The sequence below is a fragment of the Argiope bruennichi genome, chromosome 8 (genome assembly GCF_947563725.1).
Source record: "Argiope bruennichi chromosome 8, qqArgBrue1.1, whole genome shotgun sequence".
NCBI classification, from domain to species: domain Eukaryota; kingdom Metazoa; phylum Arthropoda; class Arachnida; order Araneae; family Araneidae; genus Argiope; species Argiope bruennichi.
Window position 1 is genome coordinate 25,861,890 of NC_079158.1, and position 25,683 is coordinate 25,887,572.

The window sequence follows — 25,683 nt, forward strand, 5'->3', positions numbered from 1 at the left end:
CGGTTTTTGCTGTTACGCCAGAGTCTAGTCGCTGCATAACGAGTCGTTTCTCCTGCATAGTCACTGCAACTTTTTTTCGGTTATCACCCATTTTGAAATCCTACACTTAAAAACACTGGTACACTTAACATTAAACATACCCTCCCCCCAAAAAAAACACATTCAGCATATCCCAAGAACAATTTACGAATACTATACGTACTGTACAGTTTTAATCAGGAACAGCGGCAACAATCGAGGCCCGTTACACACTGACGAAACAATGAACAATACGAGCCGAACGCTGCTCTTTTCTTGTCACAGCGTTTATTTTGCACATGACACGTAAGAAGATCAGTGCAACCCCTGCCTTCCTCATTTAATTACGACAAAAGAAAGTTAGGCCGGATAGTACAGAAGCCGGATAATCCCGAACCGGATATTCGGAAGTGTACTGTACATATAAGTACATTTGAGTTTGGAAGTTCGCTTAAACCCATGTCAGTTTATTGGCATTTTTATTATTTCTATGAGCTCCTATGCTTCCTGTTTTGTTGTTTCTTCCCTTCGCATTCTGGAAGTCCACATATTCTTGATGTGATCCTCGTATCATGTTCTTAGTCCTTAATCTAGCATTTTACTAATTGCATAGTTTTCCAAAGTATATCCTGCATATATATCTACACTCATGTTGTTAAACAGTAAACAAATTTTTTGAAATTGCATATCTGAAACTATGAAATCGCGATTAATCTTTCAATCTAACTTAAATTTGATACTATCGTTATTTAATCTTTGAAATTTCTCCGATATGATTTGAATTAAACGCCGAAAAAAATAAATAGAACGATACTGCAAGCACTTTTCAATTTTTATCTGTCGTTCATAAATTATCTTATTTTTTTATATTCTTTTTTTTTTCTGCTAATAGAATTTTTTTTATGCTTAGACGATGAAAAAGGGACATGAAGTGACAAAGCTTTAAAGAAAATATGTAAGAATAAATTGCATTAACGGAAATCGCCTTTATTTCCTGGCATGAAAAAATTAAATTATTATAACAGTGCCATTGTGAAGGAGGCAAAATGAAAGAAAACAAGGAAAAAAATATAAGAGAAAAGATGTTACGAGATCATATTTGCACTTAAATATTCCTTGGTGCGAATTCTATTTTAAACATATTCGCAAATTGGATGACGAACTATAACGGAGTATGCTGAAATAAAAAAGAAAATATTCTGTATCCGTACATTTCATATTCGCGTCTTTTTATTGGATTATCTACATGCGTGTGAAGTATTTCTCGCTATGTGCTAGGAACATTTGATGACACTTGTTTTATATATATTATTTGTGAAAGAAAAATAATTCATGACCCTTGATATAGAAAATAATTTTGTATGTGTTTGTTTTATGTCATTTTTTTTTTTTCTTGACTTGTTTTTACGTTAGTTTCTATTTGCGTTAATCCTTTCGCAAGCAAGAATGTCACATCAGACTTGTGTGCCGAATGATTGAATTTTTGACGTTTGTAATCAAATCAAAGTAATGATTTGCCGTTTAAAACTATTCTCTTATCGGAGAACCATATATAAGATTTACACATAACGTAGACGGAACTTCAAAATTTTGTATACGTACGTCATAGATGTTCTATGTGACTTCTCTTGGTCACACGGACAATATCTAGGCAGTAGTCCATTTCACGCCATACATTTTGAAGCAATTCTGCAGTCACTGACGCAAGCGCATTACAAATGCACACTTTGCTTCCCATGGGAGCACATACACATGTATGTGCTCCCCAAATGCTTCCCATACTCGAAACAATTGAAGAGCTGAAAGTACGCATTTGTAATACGCTTGCGTCAGTGACCGCAGACGTGCTTCAGAATGTATGGCGTAAAATGGACTACTGCCTAGATATTGTCCGTGTGACCAAGGGAAGTCACATAGAACATCTATGACGTGTTTATACAAAATTTTGAAGTTCTGCCTGCATTATATGTTAATCTTATCGATAAATTATTTTTTATTAAATAGTTATAGCCGTTTGTAATCGCTATATTCATTTGAATTACCCTGTATATTATTACATTTGGAATTCTATTGTAAAGTATGACTGTAAAGCACTATTCTGATGCATCATTCAGACATGACACATTTCTGCTAATTTCAACGTTTTCGAAATTGAAATTTAATTATTCTTGAGTTCAGTTAAGTTTCTTTTATGTGTAATGCTATAATACTTTTTAATATCTCGAGTATTTTTTATATAGATTTATTCACTTTATTGTTCAATTAATCGTACATATTTTACTTATCAGTGTTTATATTTGACATAGCTCATTATTTCTTGAAATTCATCATTTTCTGCCCCATGCATGTGTCATATCTTTGCATTATTAACAAAAACAAAACTTATGCCTTTGAAGAATGAACAAAAGCCTCAAATTTTAGTTGTTTTCTCATTGGATGGTATATCATTAATAATAAAACATTTACTACAATAATTAAACTCGCTTTGTTAAATTTGAAGTCCATTTAATATTAGAAAAATATTTCCTATTTTAATTATATATGATATTTTATTCTCGAAGGTTATATTATAAGCTGCTACTTTGTTGTTTATTGAGCATTCCTCGCATGCTGTTGACCTTCTTCAAAATTCCTTCACCTGGAATTCGATTTAAACCACACTTAGTTTTTGTCAGGTTGTTTGCTGCTGAGTTGAACACCCCACGTGAATTGTGTACATGTGCCAGCTTTCATTGTTTCTGCAGTTTTATTGCGTTTTACAAAAAAAAGTTTCTTTGTCTAACGGAAAAGTTTTACGAATTCTTGAAAAGGGTATTATTTCTTTTTCGGTGCTGGCAGGTTTCTTTGTATTTACTTCGATTGACAAAAGGTGATCTAATTAACAGCGTTTAAAATTGATTTATATATTATTTGATTTATATTTCAACGTATGAACATGCTTTAAAATGTATTCAGTGTTTTTTCTGCTGTTAAGGTATTGTTATTTTTTAAATATTTTTAATCAGGTAATATTCGAACTTGCATTTCTTATTGTGCAAGTTTCATGTCAGGCCAGCAGTTTTTATATATATATATATATATATATATATATATATATATATATATATATATATATATATATATATATATATATATATATATATATATATATAATATAAGCCGGCTTCCTGGCCTAGGGGTAATGTGTCTTCCCCGGGTTCGAGCATGGTTGTTCTTTACCCTGTGTTCTATCTGTGAGGTGTGTGAAAGAACCCCCCTACAAAAAGAGGTTGTGCAAGCGAATGTGTAAATGTCATCTTCATATGAGCTAGAAGTCAGACAAGACTTCGTCAGCGGGCTTGTCTAAGACAAGTGCATAAGTAATAGCAACATATATATATATATAAAATATCAGTAGATTTATTTTTTTTATGGAATTCTGCAATATTTTCCTCAACTTTGCTAAAAAAAATTCAAATAGCGTCAATTAAAATTTATGACAACAATGACAGCGACTTTAGTAACACAACCATATTCTTCTATATATTATTTCTGTTATCAGCATCAGTTTTTCCCAATTGGTACAAAACTTATAATACTAAATAAGATATCAGTTAATAAGATTTTTTTTTTTTTTTTTTGACATGGCATGTTACATTTGCGTGAAAATTTGGATGAGCGAAAGTTTTGCATGGGTTTACTAGTTACCATATAATACTATTAACTTAATACTTGTACATTACACCTATTTAGTGAATTTTTTAAGCCAAATTCGGATATAATAAACTAGCGAATTTTATGAAGATTTTCTTTCATTTATCCCCCCTCCCCCTGTCATTTCCAAATGCAGTCGGTTAAGAAAAAGAAACATTCGAAGCTTTGTTTGAGATGGAAATATAATTTACAATAAGATATGCCAAATGCCATGAAATATCTATATATATGTAGAAACTGCTATAAATGTACCAGAGTGGTTTTATAGTTTTTAGGCTGCTGACGCGCTTTAATTTTGATACCATAGATAAAATCCTATAATGTTATTGATACTTGAAGTAAGATATGGCAGCTTAGATAGTCTCGTAATCAAATTGTGTCTCGAAATTGCGAGGTTATTTCCCATAAATTGTGCAATTTAATACATCAAGCGAAATGAAGCAAATCCGTCCTTATCGAATGTGATTTTTTTTTTTTTTTTTTTTTCCATTCCTGTTCATTTATTCGCTTAAAAAATTTCGCCTTCTGTTAATAAACCAGTAATATCCGTACAATTTTTCCGTGACTTTATCAAAGTTTATTTTCTTAAATAAAATTTGGAACAAAAAAAATACAAATTATCACATTCAGGTGTAATTAAAAACCACAATAAAAGTAAAATAAGAATTTAAAAAAATTAGAGAAGGGGGCAGATCAGTGTTACACGCAGAACAATATTACAGAGAATTTCATTTTTAAAATGGTGGCAAGTTTAGTTCCAATTACTGAAAATCCTGCTAGCATCTTGATTTCTAGAAGTTTATGTATTTGGATGGATTTGCAACATTGGTTACATTACTATAAGTAAATCTCTATTTTGTTCATGCTTAATATGAAATGTTATGTTTATAATTAAATTCTCTTCATTCATGAGTAGTGTTTATTTTATGATAAATAATATTTTAATTGTAAAGCTAACTTTTTTAAGCTCTAAAAATTAACTATCTTGACTTAACTCTAGACTTGTCTGGAGAACATGTAGAAACTGCAGTGTTATTGCTGCAATATCTATATTTTCTTTCACATTTAAAGATATTCAGTTTTACGTAAATTAATCAAATGTGTTATTTTATTTGAAGCCTACTTAGGCAAAACCGTTAGATATTTGTGTATTTCAAATGAATTTTAATGAAATTCCATTCTTTATAACTATTACTACTATGTGAAAACACCATACTCCGATAATGGTCACGTTAAAATAACCATCATTTACAAAAACATTAAATACGGGGAATTATATAAGTATTAGGATGTCCCATAAGTTTCTTTCCTATTTCTAATATGAAATGAATACACAATATTTACTGTTTAAGATATTATTTATTTTGTTATATAAGAACCCTTTTGGTCTATTACCTTTTTCCATGCCTTTTCCAAAATTGCTGTGTTTTGGACAAGAAATCCTCGAGGTGTGCTTTTATTTCGCTGATGGATTTAAAGCGCTTATCGCGAACAGGATTTTTTAAGGACACAAAGAAGTACTAATCAGATGGAGCGAGATCTGGAGAATATGCAGGATGCGGTAAAACATCCTAATCAAACTGTAAGAGTTCTCTCTTACGACTAAAGCAATATGTGGTCTCACTTTGTCATGATGAAAAACAACGCCTCGTCGGTTCATTAATTCTGGCCGGGTTTTTTTGCTATGGCAGCTTTGAAATGATCTAGTTGATGACAGTATTTCGTAGAATTTATTGTTTTCACCTTGAGGGTGCAGTCCCGGCTTGAGGTGTTGTAGAGCTCTGGTACGATTGAAACCGATGACATAGACGGCTAATAGATAACCCTGCATGTTTGCACAAGCAGATCCAAATAAGGCCATTTATAGTGCGATGAGAAAGAAACTAACTTTTGGGACACCCTCATATATATATATATATATATATATATATATATATATAATATAATTTTGCAGATGCTTGACCGAAATGAAGAAACTTATGAAATTAAATTTATTTCACGCGGGAGTCATAACTTTTACAAGAAAAAAAGCGATGACATATTGACATATGTTTACATCGCGATACAAGAACGAAGTGGCCGAAATTTTTCCCTTTGGTGATTTTACTATTAGGTTCTGATAGGAAAATCTTTGCCACGTGTCGAGGTAGCCAAGGAAATCTTCGGTATCTTTTTTAAAAGATGTGCAGGTATTAAGGATTTCTTTCCCTTTGTTTCTAGCATGGAACGACGGAATTAGCAGTTTTGCTAATTGTGTTAAAAGTGAGAATCGGACTACAAAATAAGAGAACATTTTAGAATGAAGTTAACATGGGCTAAAAATAAAAATTAGGGAATTATTTAAAATTTAAATTAAATTAAGATAGGAAGTTAGTCAAAATAGGAAGTTAACGCTATTATAATGTATATTGTGCAAAAATGATTTCAAAATGGAAAAATATTTTTTCTAGCCATACTTATAAAGCAGTCAATCTCTACCCCAATCCACGAGATTGGGAAGACAGGTGATACGCTTATTCGTTTACAATCCTTAAAAAAATTTCTGGATTTCAGCAAGTTGCATTATACAATGAAAACGAGTTTTAATTGAGCAAAATTTGTTCTTTCTATCCAATCATACGTTGATCTCTTCCTCCGAAATCACTAGAAACAATAATACAGATAAATGTGTGCGATAAAGATCCAAAACAACTCAAAATATTAAATGAAATATTTCTACCTTAAATATTAAAATTACGTGCTCAGTTTCATTGCTGAAAATGCAGTAGATACATCTGGATAAGGTACACATATGCTTTCTTTTATTAACATAGAAATGCATTGCATCTTTTCTGGTATTACAATATTAGAGATGGAAGAAAAAAAAAAAACTAGAAATGCATTTAAGATTTCTTTTTCTTCCGTATAATGGGCTTTGAAATTAAAACTTTCGTTGAAAAAATTGTAATTAGTCTACGTTTGTTTAAATGTGCTGCAATTCTATTCAGAAAATTATATTAGATTTCTTATTTATCTAGATTTATTTTTTGAAGATATTTTCTTTAATTCCCACCTCCTTTCGAAATAATAAGCTGTCATATTTTGAAGTGTGATGCCATATTCACATTCCTGTAGTTTGAAATTCTTATGCTGTCGTTCAGTCCACATTTATAATAGTTTCGAATGTTGCAGACGATTTAAAATTCTCGAATGTGTGTCGACGAAGGAAAAAAATCTGTTATATGCATTTTGTAATTTTATTTAATGTTAAATTCTTCCTCAGTTCAATCGCTGTCAAGGGTGTGTCGTGTCTTCCAGCAAATGTCCTCTAAATTTTTCCTTACATTTGCATCTGAATTTTTTGCCCCTAACTCTTGATGACCGTTTGATCATCTTGAACTTCGGTCACTTCTTAGTCGTGCTCGTTGTATATTTTATCGATTTAATAAGCGAACATCAATAGCTGCGGGGCGTGCGTCGCTCTTGTAATTAACAAACTTGCAGTAACCAGGGTCAGGGTGATGGCTATAATTTACCTTGCTTCCGGATTTATGGAATAACTGTGCAGGCCGTACGGTTTTGTCGTTTTGCTGATAGCAATATTAAGATGTAGCAAAGAGAGAGAGAAAGAAAGAATTCGTATTTCTAGTTCGCAACATAATTGCATGATAAGTATCTTCAAAACAGTTTTTTTTTTAACCTGTAAATAAGTAAAAAAGACAAGTTCTTTAAATCGCAGCTTTATTCTTTTAATTCATTATTTAATAAAATGCTACTATGTTTTGCTTTCTAATGCACTACTTAGATAACAATTAATGTACAAAGCGTTTTACTAAGTCTTTTTGTGTATATGTGCAATTGTTGTTCAGCTGTAATAGTTCTTCTGCATATGAAAATTTTATATTTTTAACGTAATAAAATGATTGCTTTGTAACAAAAATCTAAATCAAGCTCATCAAGCTGTAGTTCGAAAAATGTTTTCTTTGTTCTTATATATCAGACATTGATCATATCAATGAGAAATGGCGTCGTTTTTGTTCAGCTTTTAATATTCCTCTTTGCAAACTTATGGAAATCGCGCTCCCAGTGGAATAGCATGAAAGCATTAAAATGCATTTGTTCTGAAAGTGTAAAAAGGAGCCTCGTAAAAACATATTATTTCGGTCATTTCAAAATGTTGAAAAGATTTAGTTTATGGGTTGCTTATGAAGATATCAATACTCCGAAGTTATTTCCGTTCTCTGTGAGTAAAATTTTAAAAGGATAGTGGGAATTTTTCTTTTTACAAACAGATAACAAGTGTGGAACGTGAGGACTTTTTTTTAATACAAACTGAGCGCAGAAATGAATTATCTGTTAGAAATGTTATAGTTTTTCTGATATTTTTAGCATATATAATTCTATTATTATTAATCTTATTGGAAATAGTTTTATTGTGTTGATTATTTTGTGCCCAAAACCAAAAAAAAAAAAAAAAAAGTCGTCGTGTTTTTAAAAACTTGGAACGAGGTCATTTTTTTTAATGCACGCATTGTAAAAAAGGGGGGGAGGGGGAGAAAAGAAACTTAGATTCAATACCATTGAGAAGAATATGCCATTTGAGTCTATAAATATAATTATATTGTATAACCATAAAATAATTCCTTGTTTGAAGATATTTGCAACTAAAACTTATGAACGAAATGAAATCGGATTCCATGTACAAATTAAGAGACTCCTAGATATACAACATATCGGCGGCTTTGATACAGCCCCCTTTGACTCCTCCTAGATTCCCAAACGATTCTTTGAAAGTTTAATCTTCCTATCAATGCACAAACAAAAAGCATACATTATGACAATATCTGTAGAATTTTTCTGCCATTGATATTTTCATTTCGAAACTGCGACGGGAAAGCGAAGCCCGCATAGATGCCCTATCCGGCTCTCAGTAGATTTTAAAATTAGTCTAATTAATTAAAATATTAAAATAATCAGCGCATATTACTTCATATCAGATTATAAGAAACTTTTATAAATGCAGCCACAACTTCACACTTCTCATTAATATCAAAGAATTGTTAAGAAAAAAAGATTTTTTTTTTTTTTTTTTATCCTTGCTGAGTTTTTTAATAAACTAGCCGGGCCGCGGTGGCCTGGTGGTAAGGTCTCGGCTTCGGAACCGGAGGGTTTCAAGTTCGAGACACGATTCCATCGAAGAACCGTCGTGAAAAGGGGGTCTGTTGCACGTTAAATCCGTCCTGACCAAACATCCTCCCGCTAGTGTGGTGTGGAGAGGGGAGTGCTAGCTCAGGTGTCGTCCTCGTCATCTGACCGCGGTTCAAAATTACGAGGTCCGTCCCAAAATAGCCCAAGTTTTGCTTCAAACGGGACGTTAATATAACTAAACCAAACCAAACTAATAAACTAGCCTCTTTAGGCAAGTAGCTTTTCCGTTTGTAATATTGATTTTGTTTAATTTAGATTAGCTGAATCACTTATGCTTAACAAATTACAGTGCACTCCCGAGTAACCGGCCTAATGTGACCGAGGGCAGGCCGAATAACAAAAAAGCCGGATAGGCTGGAGTTCTCTGAACTCATTTCTTTGCACACTAATATCAGAAGACAAAATTTTTGTACCAAAACTCACGGTTATAATACTTATTCTCTCACTTCTTATTCAGTACTAAACCCTCCATTTATCGCAAGTCTCGTAGAATGTGAATGCGGCCACGGTCCGGTGAATCAAATAAGCAGTTGCCGGTGACATGTCGAGTTAAAATAGAAGGCTCTGTACTGGTTGTTTATATATTGAATTTCAAGAATTTATTAGAGAAAAAGTAAATTAAAGGATATAAAAAGTTCGCATTTTAAAATAAATTCTGTCATGATCAACTTAAATGCAGCAAACGTAAACAAAACATTGTAAATCGTTGCCCTAATTCTTAAGAAAATTGACTCAATGTGATTTTATTTTTTACTGATAAATGATTACACAGATATGAAAAGTTAACCCTAAGGTAATAATCAAAATTTACAGTTTTTAGTTTTTGAAAAAGTTCTTAATAGATGATTGCTTCTGCATTTTAGCTCGTAATCTTGTAGCTTGTAATGTTGCCACTGCAACACCTTGCTTTCCTCATGTAATGACGATAAAAGAAAACTAGGCCGGATACTCGGAAGTGTACTGTAATTTTAAACTTCAAAACATAATGGGCAATCAAACCGTGTTTTTATTAGTAGCCTTTTTTCTGTCCTGTTCATTGACTAAATGTACGGATCTATTGGAGTCATAACACCTGCTACTTATTTGACGGCTTACATGAGGAAAGCAATGCGTTGTACAACTAAAGCATGTTGGCCAAACTGAAATTTGACAGCAAAAGGAATTAAAGATTAGCAACCATAAACTTTGTGTTTACAAGATATATTTCTAATACACTTAATATTTTAGAAGTTCTTTTTTTATAATTCACCGACTTTTTTTGGAAAAATTTATGATTTATAAAAAGAAAGCGAGATCCGTTCGGACTTTTCAGCAATGGAAGAGAAATTAAACGATGAAAATTGTTTGACTTCGTTGTAACAATAAAAAGTATTGTTGCAAATTGTGTATAAAAGATTATTTGTAAAATGAGGAATGTGAAAATTAGGCGATAATTGAATTAAAATAATTTTATTTTTTTCAGTTTTAGTTTTAAGAAAATTTCAAAATTATTTTTATATGATAATATTTCCGGAATCTATTGGCGAAAAAACGTCGAACATTTGATAAACATTTCATTAATTACAATTTTTAAAAGAACGCTTCGGAATGCACATTTCCGCTCCATAATTATGCTAACCAAGTGTAATATATAAAATTTATATTTTCACGTTTGTTTATTTGTAAGAGATAATGAAATTCTCATTTTGTGTTCTCATTTGAGTTTTCCAAATATACGATATAAAATTTTTACGGCGCTTTCATTTCATTCGTCATTTGCTGCAAAAGTGCTTATTTGTATATATATTAAATGTCCAGAAACTCTTGTCTTTTTTCACTTTTTTTTGTATATTGTTCCTATAAATTTTGTTGCTTTTTTTTATTTATATAAAATGCAAGTCTGCAGGCATCTTTACTTCACTTTAAGTAAAATTCTATGAAATATGCGTAATTTATCTGATTTTTCTGCTTTTCATTCTCGGAAGAGCACTGTGTTTTATTTCGAAAATTGCGTTTATTACAGTATAAAATTTTACTTTATTTTAGTAGGACTTCTTAAAGAATTATTTTGTTTTTCAGCTTACAATTAGCGCATAACTCGCTAGTGAAGCTTGCAGTTTAATTTGGTCTTCATCTTTTCAATGTTTACTGTGTACCCCTCCCCCGCCTTCGTCTTCAAACTCAATTTCCCAGCGATGTCGCAATTCAATTAGCATTTTCCCCCTCTGTCTTTTCATCGTAACCTGCGATGGTGCCCTGCATCTCTGAACCGGTCTGGCAGGTCTACAAGCACACGGTAGTTATGCCCCGGCAACTGAAACGGCTCTTTATCGCGTTTTTGCAGCGCGTTTCACAAATTTCACCCTAATACCAAAGTGACTGCTGTGAAAAGAGGTGTGAAAAACCAGGGGTAGTAGTCTCTATAACATTCTCTCATATTTTTCAGTAAAGATCATATCCCTCCTCCCTCATTTGAAACCGGGAATCTTGGATAAGACCGCGAATGATTTGGACTGTACTATCGAACAATAGTTGCAAAATATAGATCTTAAGCATAAATATAGCATTTTTAGCGAGTCTGTCATGTGAATATAGCACATGTTTTTGCACCTTGCATATCATATCGTATCCAGTTTGCAAAAAGTATCCAGCGTGTGAAAATTATTCTGTTTAAATATTAACCAAATTAGCTGTAGCACATTTTAGTTGCAAACATGAAGACTGAGTTTGTGCTGAAAATTGATTTTCAGATTATGTACATCCTTAAGATTAAGAATCTATTAATAAATAAAATGCATATCCAACAAAATAAAATTTGACCTTCCAAGTTACTTACTTGCCTTTCAAATTGGTATTTAAAAAACAGATCAAAATAAACTAGAATAATCATCTTTCCAAATTATTTTTATTCCCCTTAGAAGAAAAATAAAAAAAATCATTTTGAAAATTGTTTGTTCTTGATGGGTTCTTATTAATGAAATTAACAATAAATAAAATACGAATTTGATTAAAACTGATAGATTCTGAATAGCAAATTTATTCTTTTTTTAAATTATTAACATGAAATCTCATCTCCTCACAATTTAGCTAGCTGATTTCATAAGCAAATTATTAGCACATAAATTTCATTGAATGACAAAATAGAATTATTTGAAAAACTAAAATTTCAGTTTTATGGACATACACATAATGTTTATAATTCCACAAAAAGTAGTAGAAGGTTTTTCAAGATTAAAATACTGAATTATGGTGTGGAATTGTTTGCAATAAAAACCACATTATCGATATCTCTTCATAAGATTCATGCAATACATTATTCATTTTTTAAATATTATAACTAGTAACTACTCAAATTAGCATTATGTTCAAAACTCCAAACAATACTTCTTTGCAAATGAAATAATACTATTTCTACATTTCCCACAACTGTGGAAGAAACTTCATGAAATTAAATTGCTTTCACTGTAAATATAAAATTTCATTGTGCGGAACATTAATTCTTATTAAGTTCTTTGAGATAATATTCAGGCTTATTTAATTGGATTTCAGTGAAACGCCACCGAGTACAATCAACTTAAGTATGACATATTTGCTGTTATCTTTAATGAATTTTAAAAAATTAAATTGTGATAAAGTGCACTCTAATGTAATATTTTTTTTAGGTTTGAAATATTTTGATTGTATAAAATATTTAGCGAAATTTTGTATTGTAAATGTTTAGAAAATAATACATTACTTGCATTATTTTATTATGTTTGCATACAGCTAGTTGTTCTAGGCTAAAAGATTACTCTTAGGGAAGTTTTTAATTCTTTTTGATATTCTATCTTTTCTAAATCTATTCCTTTTTTTTTTTTTTTTTTCCCAACAGCTTTGGATTTAGGTCAAACTTCTAATGTGCAAGATGCCTTCGTCATTGCCGTGGAACAGCAGGCCAGGGAACGTCTGGAAAAATTGTCTGCTCTTAAAAAAATCAAGCCAGTGGATATGACAAAGCTTTCCCAGGAACTGAATGAATGTACAAACAGCACTCGAGAGCTGAACGGTGTCATCGAAAATAATCCTATTTATGTTACCACTGTGCCTGAAATCCATAATGCGACTTTAGAACGTGTGAAAAAAGACCATCTTGATAACTATGTTAACAGTACTTCCACACCACATGGTGATAAGAGCATCCATGAACAAACTATGCAAGGACTGAATGGTCACAGTCAAGTTGGAATTGTTGACCATGATACCCATGATCAAGAATTAGAACTTACCCAAGAAATAATAGATAAAGAAAGCTACGATGACGCCCTCTCACCATCTTCACCTGAAACTCCACCTCGTGAAAGACTTCTTGTTGAATCCCAAAACGGAGCAGATTGTGTAACGAATCGTTTTTCGGAATTATGTGTTTCGGTTGAAACTTTATTGCCAAATTTACCCGACAAACTCAAATCTTCGCCAAATGATATCCATCAGCAAAGGCAACAGTTGCCAAGTATTAAACAATCTGTAGTTAGTGACCAAAATTTATCAAAAGTAAATTGTTCGGTTTTATCCAAAAGTCATCCTTACAAACCAAATACTGTAGATTCTGAACTTAGAACTCATCGGGAAATGGCAGTAGATGTGCCAGACTCTTTTGTTGGTGTCGCCAAAACATCTCCTAGATATCCACCTCAAAAAGTCAACGATAGAGGTAGTTTTAAGCGTGAAGGCCATCCTGAATTTTTTATAAATAGTTCTGGTGATAGTTCTTCTAATGAAAATGATCCATCATCTAAAATGAATTCTGTGACCCGTAAAAGTGTTTCTAGTTTCAAAAGCAACTTGGATAATAATGCCATTCCTAAAGTTACTGTTGATTCCAGTGATTATGATAATAAAAACTTGGAAGATGCTAGTGAGGAGCAGTTAGAAAGGATACGTAAATATCAGGTATAAGTGTATTTTTTACTATTATTTTGTAATTTAAACACTTGAACAAAAATTAATTTTTTGGAGGAAATATTGTAAACACGTTTAATAAATGTTTCTTCTTGTATTTATCATTATTTATCTAGATTTTTTTTTTTCCCTTATACAGACTGTTAGTCTGTAGTATTCTGAAAATATTAAGTTATAAAACAAAGTATAAATAGAAATATGTATTTTTGTGAAAGTTAGTGTTAGAAACAGTTTTGCAAAAATTTCCAGGTTGATAGACCCTACAAGGCGTACCATTATTGCAAATCAGAGAGTAATAAATATTATCATAAGCTATTTTAAAACATGAGATATTTCAAAATTTTGATTTGTTTTTAAATATTTGGAATCTGCATTCTATATAATGGAATTGTACATCGAAAATAAAAATTATTTAATTTGTTGGAGTTCTTGTGAAAACTAAAATATTTAGCGGCATGTGACATCATTATTGAATTAAAGATAGAAAGTTTGTTTCCAATAGTTTAATTTCATAAATCATTTTGGAATGGTTTTTATGTTATGCCAACTTGAATTGTTGCTTACGTTCAACATATTTTCTCATACCTTTGATAGAGAAAAATATACATTTTCTTCATTTCATTCATTCATTTCATATTTTAATTTATAAAAGTTAATGAATGTTTTACTCTGAGATACAGTAGAATCCAGCTTAATGAGCATCAGTCGTTCCCAAATCTTACGCAAAATACTCGTTAAACGAACATTTAACGAGTTTTTCCATTGGTATACATGTGAAATAAGACATATGTTCAATTTCGGAAAAATACTGAAACAGATTTTTAATAATGTAATTTATTATTTAGAATAAATGCTTTTTTTTTTACAAGAAAATTATCTAAAATTGCTTTTGGCTACTCTAAATTTTGACGAAAATGAGACACGGAATTATCGTTAAATGAATTTTAGCGCCTACATCCTACCATCTTATCAGAAGGATGCTTTTCAACTTACGATGCAGTAATTTCCCATACTTTCAGCATCTTCCTAATTTCACTGAAAGATTGTTGCTCTGTCGCATCTATTATTTCTCCCTTTTCTGGCCAAATCTCCTCGGCAGCTTTTTGATGTTGCACAGATGTAGCCCCATAAGCTTTTTGATAGTTCTTGCTATGTTCTTACACCAGCTCATCGATGTTATTACTATCCACCTCTAATTCCATAGTCTTGGCCAGGATAAAATCTTGTCAAGTAAGGCTGCACAGTCACTTGTTCTAACTCCTCGAAGTCGCGTTCCACAATGTTATGCGATCAAAACTTCTTTTAAAGGCTCTCTTCAAACCAGCTCTCAACTCAGATTAATGCAAGACAATCAAGCATGTGACGTCATGTTTCCTCGCCACTCATTCTACGAAACATCGCTCGTTTAACGAGTCATTTTTTTACATTTTGTTTTACTCGTTACGCAATATTTGACCATATTTCTTTTATGTGAAACTCTTTTTATATATTTAGGAAGAGAAAATTCAATAAATTGTTTTGTTCTTTACTCAATTTTTATGCTAGTGTGTGAGAAATTCCTGATCAACACAGAATATTCATTGTAAAATGAGCTTATTTCCGCATGTTCAGTTTTTAGAATATATTAATGTGTATATTTATCTTCTTTGTGATATTATAATAGCCATTTTTAGAAAACTAATTATAATGAGAGATGAGACCTAGTTACATTACTTAATCTTATCACTTAAAACTATGAGCTATTAAAATTGTGATAATTTATATATCAGATGCTTTTTTCTGTCACTTTTCTTTATAATTTATGATTTTTTTAATAATAAATACTGTTAATACTATTTAGAAAAACTTAATAATAAAAATATTTAAAATAGTTATTTTGTGATAATTTATATAGTAGATACATTTTTTATAAATTTTCTTTATAATTTATGAATTTTTCTTTTTGTCATTGTAATAAAAATATTGTTTTGATCAAATTTTATATATTCTTTTATCTTTCATTTCCAATATTTCTATAATTTTACATTTATTGTCTATGAAATTTTCTGCCATAATCCATATATGTTCTTTAAAAAAATAAATCCATCTGAAGAGGGAAACAATAAGAAATAAATTTAATTCATTAAAATGTTATGAAATGAACTTCCAAAATAATTAATTCACTAAAGTAGAAAGTAAATATTAGGCTGCATTAAACTTTTTTTTCTTTGTTTGCTACAATAATTCCAATTTTTACTATACTAATGATAAAAATAATAATAATTGTGATTGGTGTTAACTTTAAAAGTAATATATACATTATTTTATTTATTTGTTTTAGTTAATTTAACATCTTATTTTGAAGTAACAGTTTTGTTATTTTGGAAATTATCTCATAATTCATTCAAATGACTATTCATAAGGATGACTCTTGAACTAAGTTCCCCTCTCTAAACTTCCATGCCACACCAGCAGAAGAATATTTGTCTCCAGTGGATGTAATGTGCACCCAGACCCATTTATACAGCAATTCTTGGATGGAATTGTGTTTCAAATTTAGAACCTTCCAGTCAAAGATAAAACCTTCTCAACAGGTCATTGTGAACCTTTGCACAATTTAGAATAACCATTCTTATTTATAAAATCAAGTAAATTTGATATAATTGCTGCAGAATCATTAATATAGAAATATTTTTCTTTGTTATTTTCTTTTAATATTTTTCATCAAATTCAGTGTATAAAATAAATATTTCTTATAAGGCTGTATAATTTTCTGCTTCTTCTTCTACATTGTTACATAAAATTTCAAGAATTAAACGAGTTCATTGAAATACTATACTTTATAAGAGTGTTAAAAAAAAAGTATATTTATTAAGAATTTTAAAATATGTGCTATTTTCTTTTCTTTTCTTTTTTTTTAACCCTGTTTATTATGAGGGGATATCTGTATAATGTTATATTTTTACATTTTTTTTTTCTTAAGAATTTTAAAACTAATAGTATATATATTTATTTGTATATATAGGAGGATATACGCAGAAGGAAAATAGCTGAAGAAAAGCAAGCTAAAGAAAATGAATTTCTTCGCAATTCTCTACGAGGATCTAAGAAATTGCAAGCTCTTGAAGCTAATCCTCCTCAGTCAGTAAAACGTGGTGTTGAGAATACTGCATTTGAGCTTGAAGAAGAAAGCAGTAGTCAGTTGGAAGGAACGAAGAAAACACCTGAACTTGCTAAAACATTTGGTAAATAAACTTGCTTGAAACATTTTATATTATACATTTTACACACATTGTATTCATTGATGCTTGCTTTAATTTAACTTATTTCATATTTGTAAAGATGGAATTCTGTCATCAATTTTTGTTCACTTCCTATTGCAGTCAATTGTACATATGTGTATTTATCTTGTACATTTGTATACATTGTATATAATTTTGTACATTTGCATATTTTAATAATAGTACATCATTTCAAGAATTTAACTATCAGTTCATCTATTATTTTGAGTTAAATTTAGATTCCATTCAAGTAGTGTGAATGAATTTTTAGTATGTCATTATATTCTATAGACAAAAAAATAGAAGATAAAAATAAAAATGTACTATAAAATGAACTTTTATTAATCTATTAAAAATCAATCTTTATTTTCTCAAAATCTGTGGATCATGGCAAACTCATAAAAATGTGTGGTACTGAAAACAATATTATAGAGAAATTAAGTCATAATAAATATAAGATAGGAAATTTCTAAATACTCATTAAAAATTCATGCATATTATGGTTCTGACTAAAACTCCATTTAGCAAGGATGTTTCTATCAAAGCCACAGGTTTTCAGGTAAAAAGTATTTTTCTGGATGGATGGAGTTATAATGAGTTAACTTCATTTAAGGAAATCATATATGAAAAATAATTTTAATTTTTACTTTATATGCAAGAAATATTCTACCTACGAAGTTAATTTGATATATTTTGGATGATCCCCCCCCCCACGCTTTTCTAAGTTGTATATTGGATAAAATAAAGAAAAAATCTGACTAATAAGATAGCAAAGAAGTATTAATGCTTCAATTTCCCTTGATATTTAGTTCTATAACTTTCACTTCTTACATCTGAATTTTATAAATAATTAAGATTTGCAGTTATTTTATATTTTTAACCCCTCCTGTTCAATTTTGCATGCATAATATGCATTATTTATTGTTACCACTGTATAAAAAATTAATATTAATTTAGAACATTAATAATGTAGTGATTTATTTATCTCATTTAAAAATTGCAAATAATCTGTTTCGTTTCTAGTGGTAAGAGAAGAGATTAAATAATAACATTTTAAACGTTTTTTAAACATTTAACAATTGATAAAGTTGTTGTGTTCACTGCTTCTGTAGCTATAAGTTATGCTGTATTTATTTCATATTAGAATACATAAATATTTTAAACTTTTATTTGCAGGTGCATCAGAGCTGCTTCAGAGTTTATACAGATTAAGTTCAAGTTTGCAAGGCAATGGTCATAAGGATTCAGATTTAATGTTAGTTGAAAGTCTGATCCAGAATGCTGACTTCCAAAATATTCTTGCTATCCATAACAAAGTTCAGGAAGTTTGTTGTTTCAAATGCCCTCCTACTCCTGTTTCTACTGAAGCACAAGATATCACGCAAGAGGTAATGTTCATTGGTGTCTCAATTTTTATAGTATGTTACATTCTATATTTATGGTATTTTGGTCTTTTCCATTACCAAAACTTTACAAAATATGTCCGATAAACTTTTGTCTTAAACTGTGTGGCTGTGATTTAAAGTTTCTTTACTTCCCATGCTTGTATATAGTTTAGCAGAAGACATTAATTAGCATTGTTTAATATGTATTAAATATTATTGTTAAAATATTTTAATATGTATATTTATTATTACAACCAGTTATAAATTACAAAGAATACACACATTCTATGCAGTAGTTAAGTATAGTATTTTCACTAAATTTTGCATTGATGTTTTAGGTTATAAATACACTTCAAGAAAGCTCATCCCCAGAAGCAGCTGAACTAGTCGATATTTTGAGCAAATTTGAAGTGGAAGGCTTAATATATGCCCATGACAAAGTAGCCGAAAGACAAGCAGTGCCAACTATAACACCAGATGAAGAGTTACTTGATCGTGCATCTCAGTACACAGAAGAAAGCGTAAAGATTGTTAGGATAGATAAAACTAATGAACCTTTGGTATGCTTTTTTTATCTGTACACAATAAAAATTAATATCTAAATTATATTTTAATTTCTTTTTTCCTGAAAGATAAAAAAAATATATACCTTGATCTGAAAGTATTCTAAAAGAAAACAAATAGTTAGATAAGATGCAGATAATCTTGGGAAGGGGAACATCATGTCAATTGAGGCTGCAATATATTACAATATATATATATATATATATTAATTTTCATAATATATATTTTTTTTTCCTGTGTGGAGATCCTTTTTTTTTTTTTTTTGTTTGTGCAATTTAAGGATAAAATCTTTTTTTCAATATCCTAAAAATGCAGTTTGTCTGTAAAAAGTTTTTGTTGCTTCTTAAAATGTCATTTCGAAGAGTTGCAGTTTAAGAGCATTAAAAAAACTAGTCAGCATATATGTCAGAATAGCTTTTAAAAAATTGGGAAAATGATGTTATTCGGTCTGCATTATTCCTAATCATAGAAAAATTCAGAAATTGGCACTCTTTCTTCTGTTTTATTTTTTTTTCTGCATTCCCAATATTTTTTGTTTGGGTTATTTTTGTAACTGTTTTGCTTTAATATTAGTGCAGATTCATGTTTACAACATATTATTTCACTCCTATCCCTTCTTTCTCTTTTAAATATTAACTGTTAATATCAGTATAATTTTTTTTTTCTGTAAAAAAAGAAACATATTTTGGAGAATATTTTTAAATAAGCACTTCTTAAGTTATGTAGCAAATTAAATAAACATTAAAAAACCTGTTTACTTAATACTGTTATAAAATGCAGCAAATTTCTGAGTCTGGCATTGAATGTATTTTTCTCCCTCCATATTTTTGTGGCACTGCTTGTTTCTGAGCTGCCACTGGAGAGAATATTTAAATATTTTTACATTCCAATCTTTAACATTTACCTATTTTTTACAATATTTTTTTTCCTTCAAATTAAATGCTCATTAATATAAGTGGTTTCCCACAATTAACATTTTACCTTTTTTTATACCATTACATATATACCAACTCTTACATAAAAGTGGGATAATATTGTACGTAATTTACTTTGCCCATTATCCAATATTGTGTAATTGAAAGCAATTTTTGGATTTAATTATTTAAAAAATCTGCCATTAAGTTTCTGACTTATTTTGTTAGTACTCAAAATTTTCTGAAATGTATAATTATCAAAATTTCTTTGAGCATTCAAACTACTTGTATAAAGATACATTATACTATTCATTTGTAAATCATATAGAAATTTATAAAAGGTAATTGTTAAATTCTTTCAACCAAAATGAGAAGAAGTTTTATTAGTTTTTAAACTAAGAAACTTCTGTAATTCAAACTAAGACTAGATTGCATAAGTTAATAAACTTTAATTTTCACAAATATTTTTATATTGATTTTGTCAACATATTAATAAATTGGGATATTATTTACATTACCAGTAATATTTATTTACTTCACTTCCATGCATTTATGGTGTACATTTTTCTCTTAGGGTGCAACTGTTAGAAATGAAGGAGAAGCAGTAGTAATTGGTAGAATTGTTAAAGGTGGTGCTGCAGAAAAGAGTGGTATGTATTGTACTTTATATTATATATAATGTATTTAAAATATTGCAATTACATATTTCTATTTTTATGTTTAATAGCAAATAAAATATTTAGCATGCATAAATTTTTGTTTCTGCTTAATCCTATATAAAAGATCCAATTTTGTGAATTTTTTAGAATGATAAATGTCTTATCATTCTGATTTTATGTAAATTATCATGGAAATATATGTAATATATCGGCTTTTAAATCAATATTCATAGATAACCTCTTCTGCTACATTATATATCTTCAAATACTTTTTTAAAGCTGTGTATAATGTTTTTTTTTTTTTGTTTTTTTTCAATATAATGTCTGTTTTTTTTTATTATTTATTTATTTTTATTTTTTTAATTTAAAGCCAATAGTGTTTAAATTATGACTCATGAAAATATACTTGGTGTAGATTCTTTGAAATTTCCAAGTAATAATAACTAAGAATGCCATTTTGAAAAAGCATTTCTGAAATATTTATTTAATATTCTGTTAAAAATCTTGTTCAGTCAAGTGTTTATTTATTTATCATCTTCTGAATTACTAAAAGATGAAATTCATTAAATATCCATTTAAAATTGTGATTTTAATAGGGAAAGGAAGTCTTGTCACTTACAAATGACTTTGCAATTACTTGTTTGTGTTGCTTATGAACTAGCCATCACATGAAGTGACACTTTACAACAGTAAAACAAATTTATCTTCAAGTTCATTAACAGATAATTAGATTAATTCTGAAGATGAGGTGAAATTCAAATGACTCGCTTTCAGCATTTGAATTAATTTCAATGCAAAAGGGTAAAAAAAAATCTATAAGTACAGCATCTATACTTAGTAACAAAATGATTCCTTCCCTTCATTACAATTCATGTACTTAATAATAATTTTTTAAAAAACGTTTGACAAAAATGGACTAATGACTAAAGAATTTCTAAAATAAATGTTTTTTTTTTTTTTTTTTTTAAATTAACACAAGGGGATTTTTTAAAAACCGGTATAGTGTAATTTTTAAAAAATTGCCATAACATTATTCACTCATTTTTTTGTAATGATAATACATAATTTATTTTATTAGAATGTGTATTTCATATTTTACAGGTCTTCTACATGAGGGAGATGAAATTTTAGAAGTAAATGGTGTAGAGATGAGAGGGAAGTCTGTCAATGATGTTTGTGACATTTTGGTTAGTAAATTTTGATGCTAATTTTACTTTTTACATTTTCTGTGGTTTTGATACTGTAGGGTTTCCTGTCTGACTAAAGAAAAAAAATTACGTATTTTATTTATAAAAATACAAATAATAAATTTCAACAAAATATTTCACTATTAATGTTCAAATTTGTTATTATTTTCTTTTTTACTATTTCTAAATTCTTAAGTGAAGAGCAAGCATTAAGGGTATCTGTTATGCTCATTTTGTAGATGATAAGTTAAAACTCATGATTTTAAGTGGACATCGAGATTACAATGCAAGCACCCTTACTGTTACACATCCTCTATTAGATATTAATTCCACATGATACACAACTGGGTCTCTTCACAAACAGTATTTACTGTTTATCTGAAACAAAATTCATTAAAATAAATAGATTAATCCCATAAAAATCTTAACCCTTACTTTGACTAAAATTTGGCAGATTGAGGGGGAAAGTACAACAGATGGGTACAAGCTTTAATTTACATTTAAACATAAAAACTGTAGACAATGTGCCATTAAAATATTTTAAATGTGTCAATTCCTCTGTTAAATTTCCTTTAATTAGCTAATTAAATTCCTTAAACTATGTTCAGGAATTGTAGCTATACATTAAAAGTATTCATTCTTCCTTTATTCTTTTTTTACAAGTTTGGTCACAGAGCTCTGCAGTACAGAAACAGTATTCTTAATTCCAGCCTTTTTAATTTTATATCTATTAGGTCATCTGTAAAAAGTCTCTTTTTCTTATTCATTTCATCATATTCAGATTCTAATTTTTACCTATCCATGTTTTCAATAAACTAAAAGTGGACATTCATCTTTGTAATTTCTCTTCCCCATTGTATTTTTTCCATTCATTTAAACATATGCTAAATGTCTTTTCAACATATATTTTTTCAATGTTTTCACCTCAATATTTTTGCTTAAGGGAAATTCCCTTTCATCTGTGGCTATGTAATATTACCATAAGAACAACAGTTACTTTTTATAATAATTGATAAAACTTTTTGCCTTCTAAATATTTTGATAAAAATTTTCTAATTTAATCCCTGGACACTTCAAACTTTTCTACTGAAGATCTTGTTTTTAACTGTTCTCCTGGATCTAAACAACTCATATTCCTGACAAGTATATAGATGAAAGGGACTTCTCTAATCTGCTCTAATGAAGATATGTGTACATAGTTCTAACATTCATGTTTCAAATCTCTTAGCCACTTCCTAATTAATAAACTCCTTATTTTTTACATTCTGTTCTTAAAGAATCCCATATTAAATTTGCTAATATTGGCATAAAAAAATCCTTGCTTGAAAAATCAAACTTGAAAATGCTATTTACAGTTGCTGGAACAGGTTACTATAAGAACATTGTTTATCATGATACTGAAGATTTTTGAGCAGCGAGTAGCATCTTTTTTTTTTTTTTTTTTAATATATATATATATCCTGTACGAAAAGTAGCCTGCCTCTCTATTAGAATGGCTGAACCTTTGTTTAGTCCTACAAATTGCAATTTATTTCCTGTCAGCACTACTCAGGCAAAAAAAAAAAAAAAAAAAATTCTTAGTTTTATAATGAGGGATTCATGTAGAAACATGTAGAATATTTTCATTGAAAAAAACAAACCCTTTTAATAAAAAATTTTATTAAAAGCAGCAGCTCTCAATAATTTTGTATGAGTGCAGCTCATCATTGTTAGTTTAACCAAGAAAGTTTATGACAAATTAGATCCATCATTTCAATTGAAGGGATTAAGAAAAATATCACAATGCAACAAAAAAATAATGCCATACCTCAAGGCACTATTTACCTTTTTGTGCTGCTGAATTTTGTTCCAGTATTTAATCTTTGATTAATTTTTATTTTGACAGTTAGGGTCAACAAGTTTGTATGACTTAGATTTTAATTTAAATAACTGCCGCTTTTCAGCATTCTAAATATATAATACTAAACCAATGCTGCATATGGATTCCTCGTTCAACAGCAGTTGCATTCTCTAAATATCTGGATCTGAAGAAATTCTTTGAAAATATCTACTTTCTGAAAATTTTAGAGAGTCATGCCTTTTTGCCATTGAAAATATGATCAAATGATCATACTTTCAATGGCTATACTATTTTGTGTCTTAAATGAATTTTTGACATCCTGAAGTCCACATAATTATTAACAATACTGAAAATTCTTTTTGATTTTCATCATTCACTAAGCCAAAAGAACTTCCCATTTAATTTACTGATGGACCAGACATTCCGTCAAGAGAGCTAAAATCTTTTCCTCTTCCACTTCCAAAACCATTTACTTCATTTATTAAGATTTATTGAATCTAAATATTGAACAGTGTTGATATCTGAGAACAATTCTTGGGAAAAATCCAAGTTCCCCTTGCGAGTTCCATACAAATGTCTCCACACACTTCAGAGATCATTTCAGTTCAGATTATGAATACAAAATGAAAGGCTTAAAGTATTATCTCAATTTGTGTGATAACTTGGCAATAGCGGTGATAATCCTCCTGGCCCTTTCTTTAGACTATAGATATAAAAAAGATTGGTTTTCTGACAGTGCTTCCACTAACATTCTTTATCCGCGAGATGGAATTGTCAAGGTAAAATTAAGTCATAAGTTTGTTTCCTGTCCCAGTTCTGAGATGAAAAATAATGGATGTACATTTCATATCTTCTAAGGCCAAATGTAGCAAAATTAAATTCAAAAAATTGTCAAGGACTTAGTAACATTGTATTCATTTACAAAGGAACTCCTCCATTTTATTAATTTTCATGTGTCATTTTTTTTTCTGTAATCCTTTCAGTTTTCATTTTATAAAAAATATCTTTTCTTTGAATATATATAAAATTTGCATTTTAATTATTATATAATTATTTCACAAGAAAGCAAAAATGTTTTCAATTTACAGTATACTTGTAGTTATTTTTCATTTAAGATATTTTAGATGTGTTTTTATTTAATAATTTGTCCTCGATCTTAGGCTACTATGAATGGCACCTTAACATTCCTTATTATTCCCACACAACAAGAAGCCAAGAAAAATTCGCAAATGGAAGCAGTGGTAAGTTTATCTTTAAGTTTTTTGAAACTTTTGGGAATTAACTTTGATTTGATATATTTATGAATTAATTTTTAAATCTTTCTCTGGTAAAATTATTAGTGAGAGAAAAAGATTAATTTTCTCACTAATAATTTTACCTATTAATTTTTTTTTAATAATACATATAAACTATTGTTTGGTCTTTGCTGTTACATATATTATGAAGTAGATTCAAATTCACAAACCTCTTTCCATTAAAATTTAGAATTCATTAGAGGTGTTATTGTTAGTAATGAGGTAAATAATAATTTTGCTTCTTGAAATAATTTTATTTTTTGCTTTACATTTTCATTGTCAATATAATTCTAACTCTTACTTGAGAATTAGATTAGGTTGGACTATGCAATTTATTCAATATGATTTTCTGTTTCCATTCCATAGCTCATTCTATTTATCATTATTGGGGAAAGTCCAATCTCAATTTTATTAACATCATTTTATAACAATCAAAAGAACATAATATGATACAGCTTTAAAATTTCCTGTTATTTTAAGTTTCATATTCTTAATAATTAAGGATTGTTAGAAGAAAAAGGAAGATTTTTCTTCCCTTCTGTTTTGTATTTTAACAGGCAAAAATGAATATATTTTTCTTTAAAAATTCAAACACATATAAAACTAGCAACACAGCCTAAAATTGTTTATCTTGTAACTTTGGCATCACTTGAATTAATTCATTAAATCAAATATTAAAATATAAGGGGGGTATAGAAATTGTAAACAATGTTAGTAAAATATGTTATCTTTTTCTGATTTTTAGTTACTAACAAAATTGCACT

At 29.3% G+C, this 25,683-nt stretch overlaps 1 protein-coding gene across 3 annotated transcripts in view; it reads left to right on the forward strand.

Moving 5' to 3' along the window:
- The window catches only part of LOC129980933 (protein PALS1-like), a 198,879-nt gene that overhangs the window by 166,930 nt on the left and 6,266 nt on the right, over positions 1 to 25,683 (forward strand). For all 3 annotated transcript variants that reach the window (XM_056091434.1, XM_056091433.1, XM_056091435.1), the window contains 7 exons: positions 12,749 to 13,806; positions 16,820 to 17,039; positions 18,252 to 18,463; positions 18,799 to 19,020; positions 20,513 to 20,588; positions 21,699 to 21,784; positions 24,785 to 24,865. In XM_056091434.1, coding sequence (XP_055947409.1) covers positions 12,749 to 13,806; positions 16,820 to 17,039; positions 18,252 to 18,463; positions 18,799 to 19,020; positions 20,513 to 20,588; positions 21,699 to 21,784; positions 24,785 to 24,865 — 1,955 coding nt within the window. The remainder of the gene's footprint in view (positions 1 to 12,748; positions 13,807 to 16,819; positions 17,040 to 18,251; positions 18,464 to 18,798; positions 19,021 to 20,512; positions 20,589 to 21,698; positions 21,785 to 24,784; positions 24,866 to 25,683) is intronic.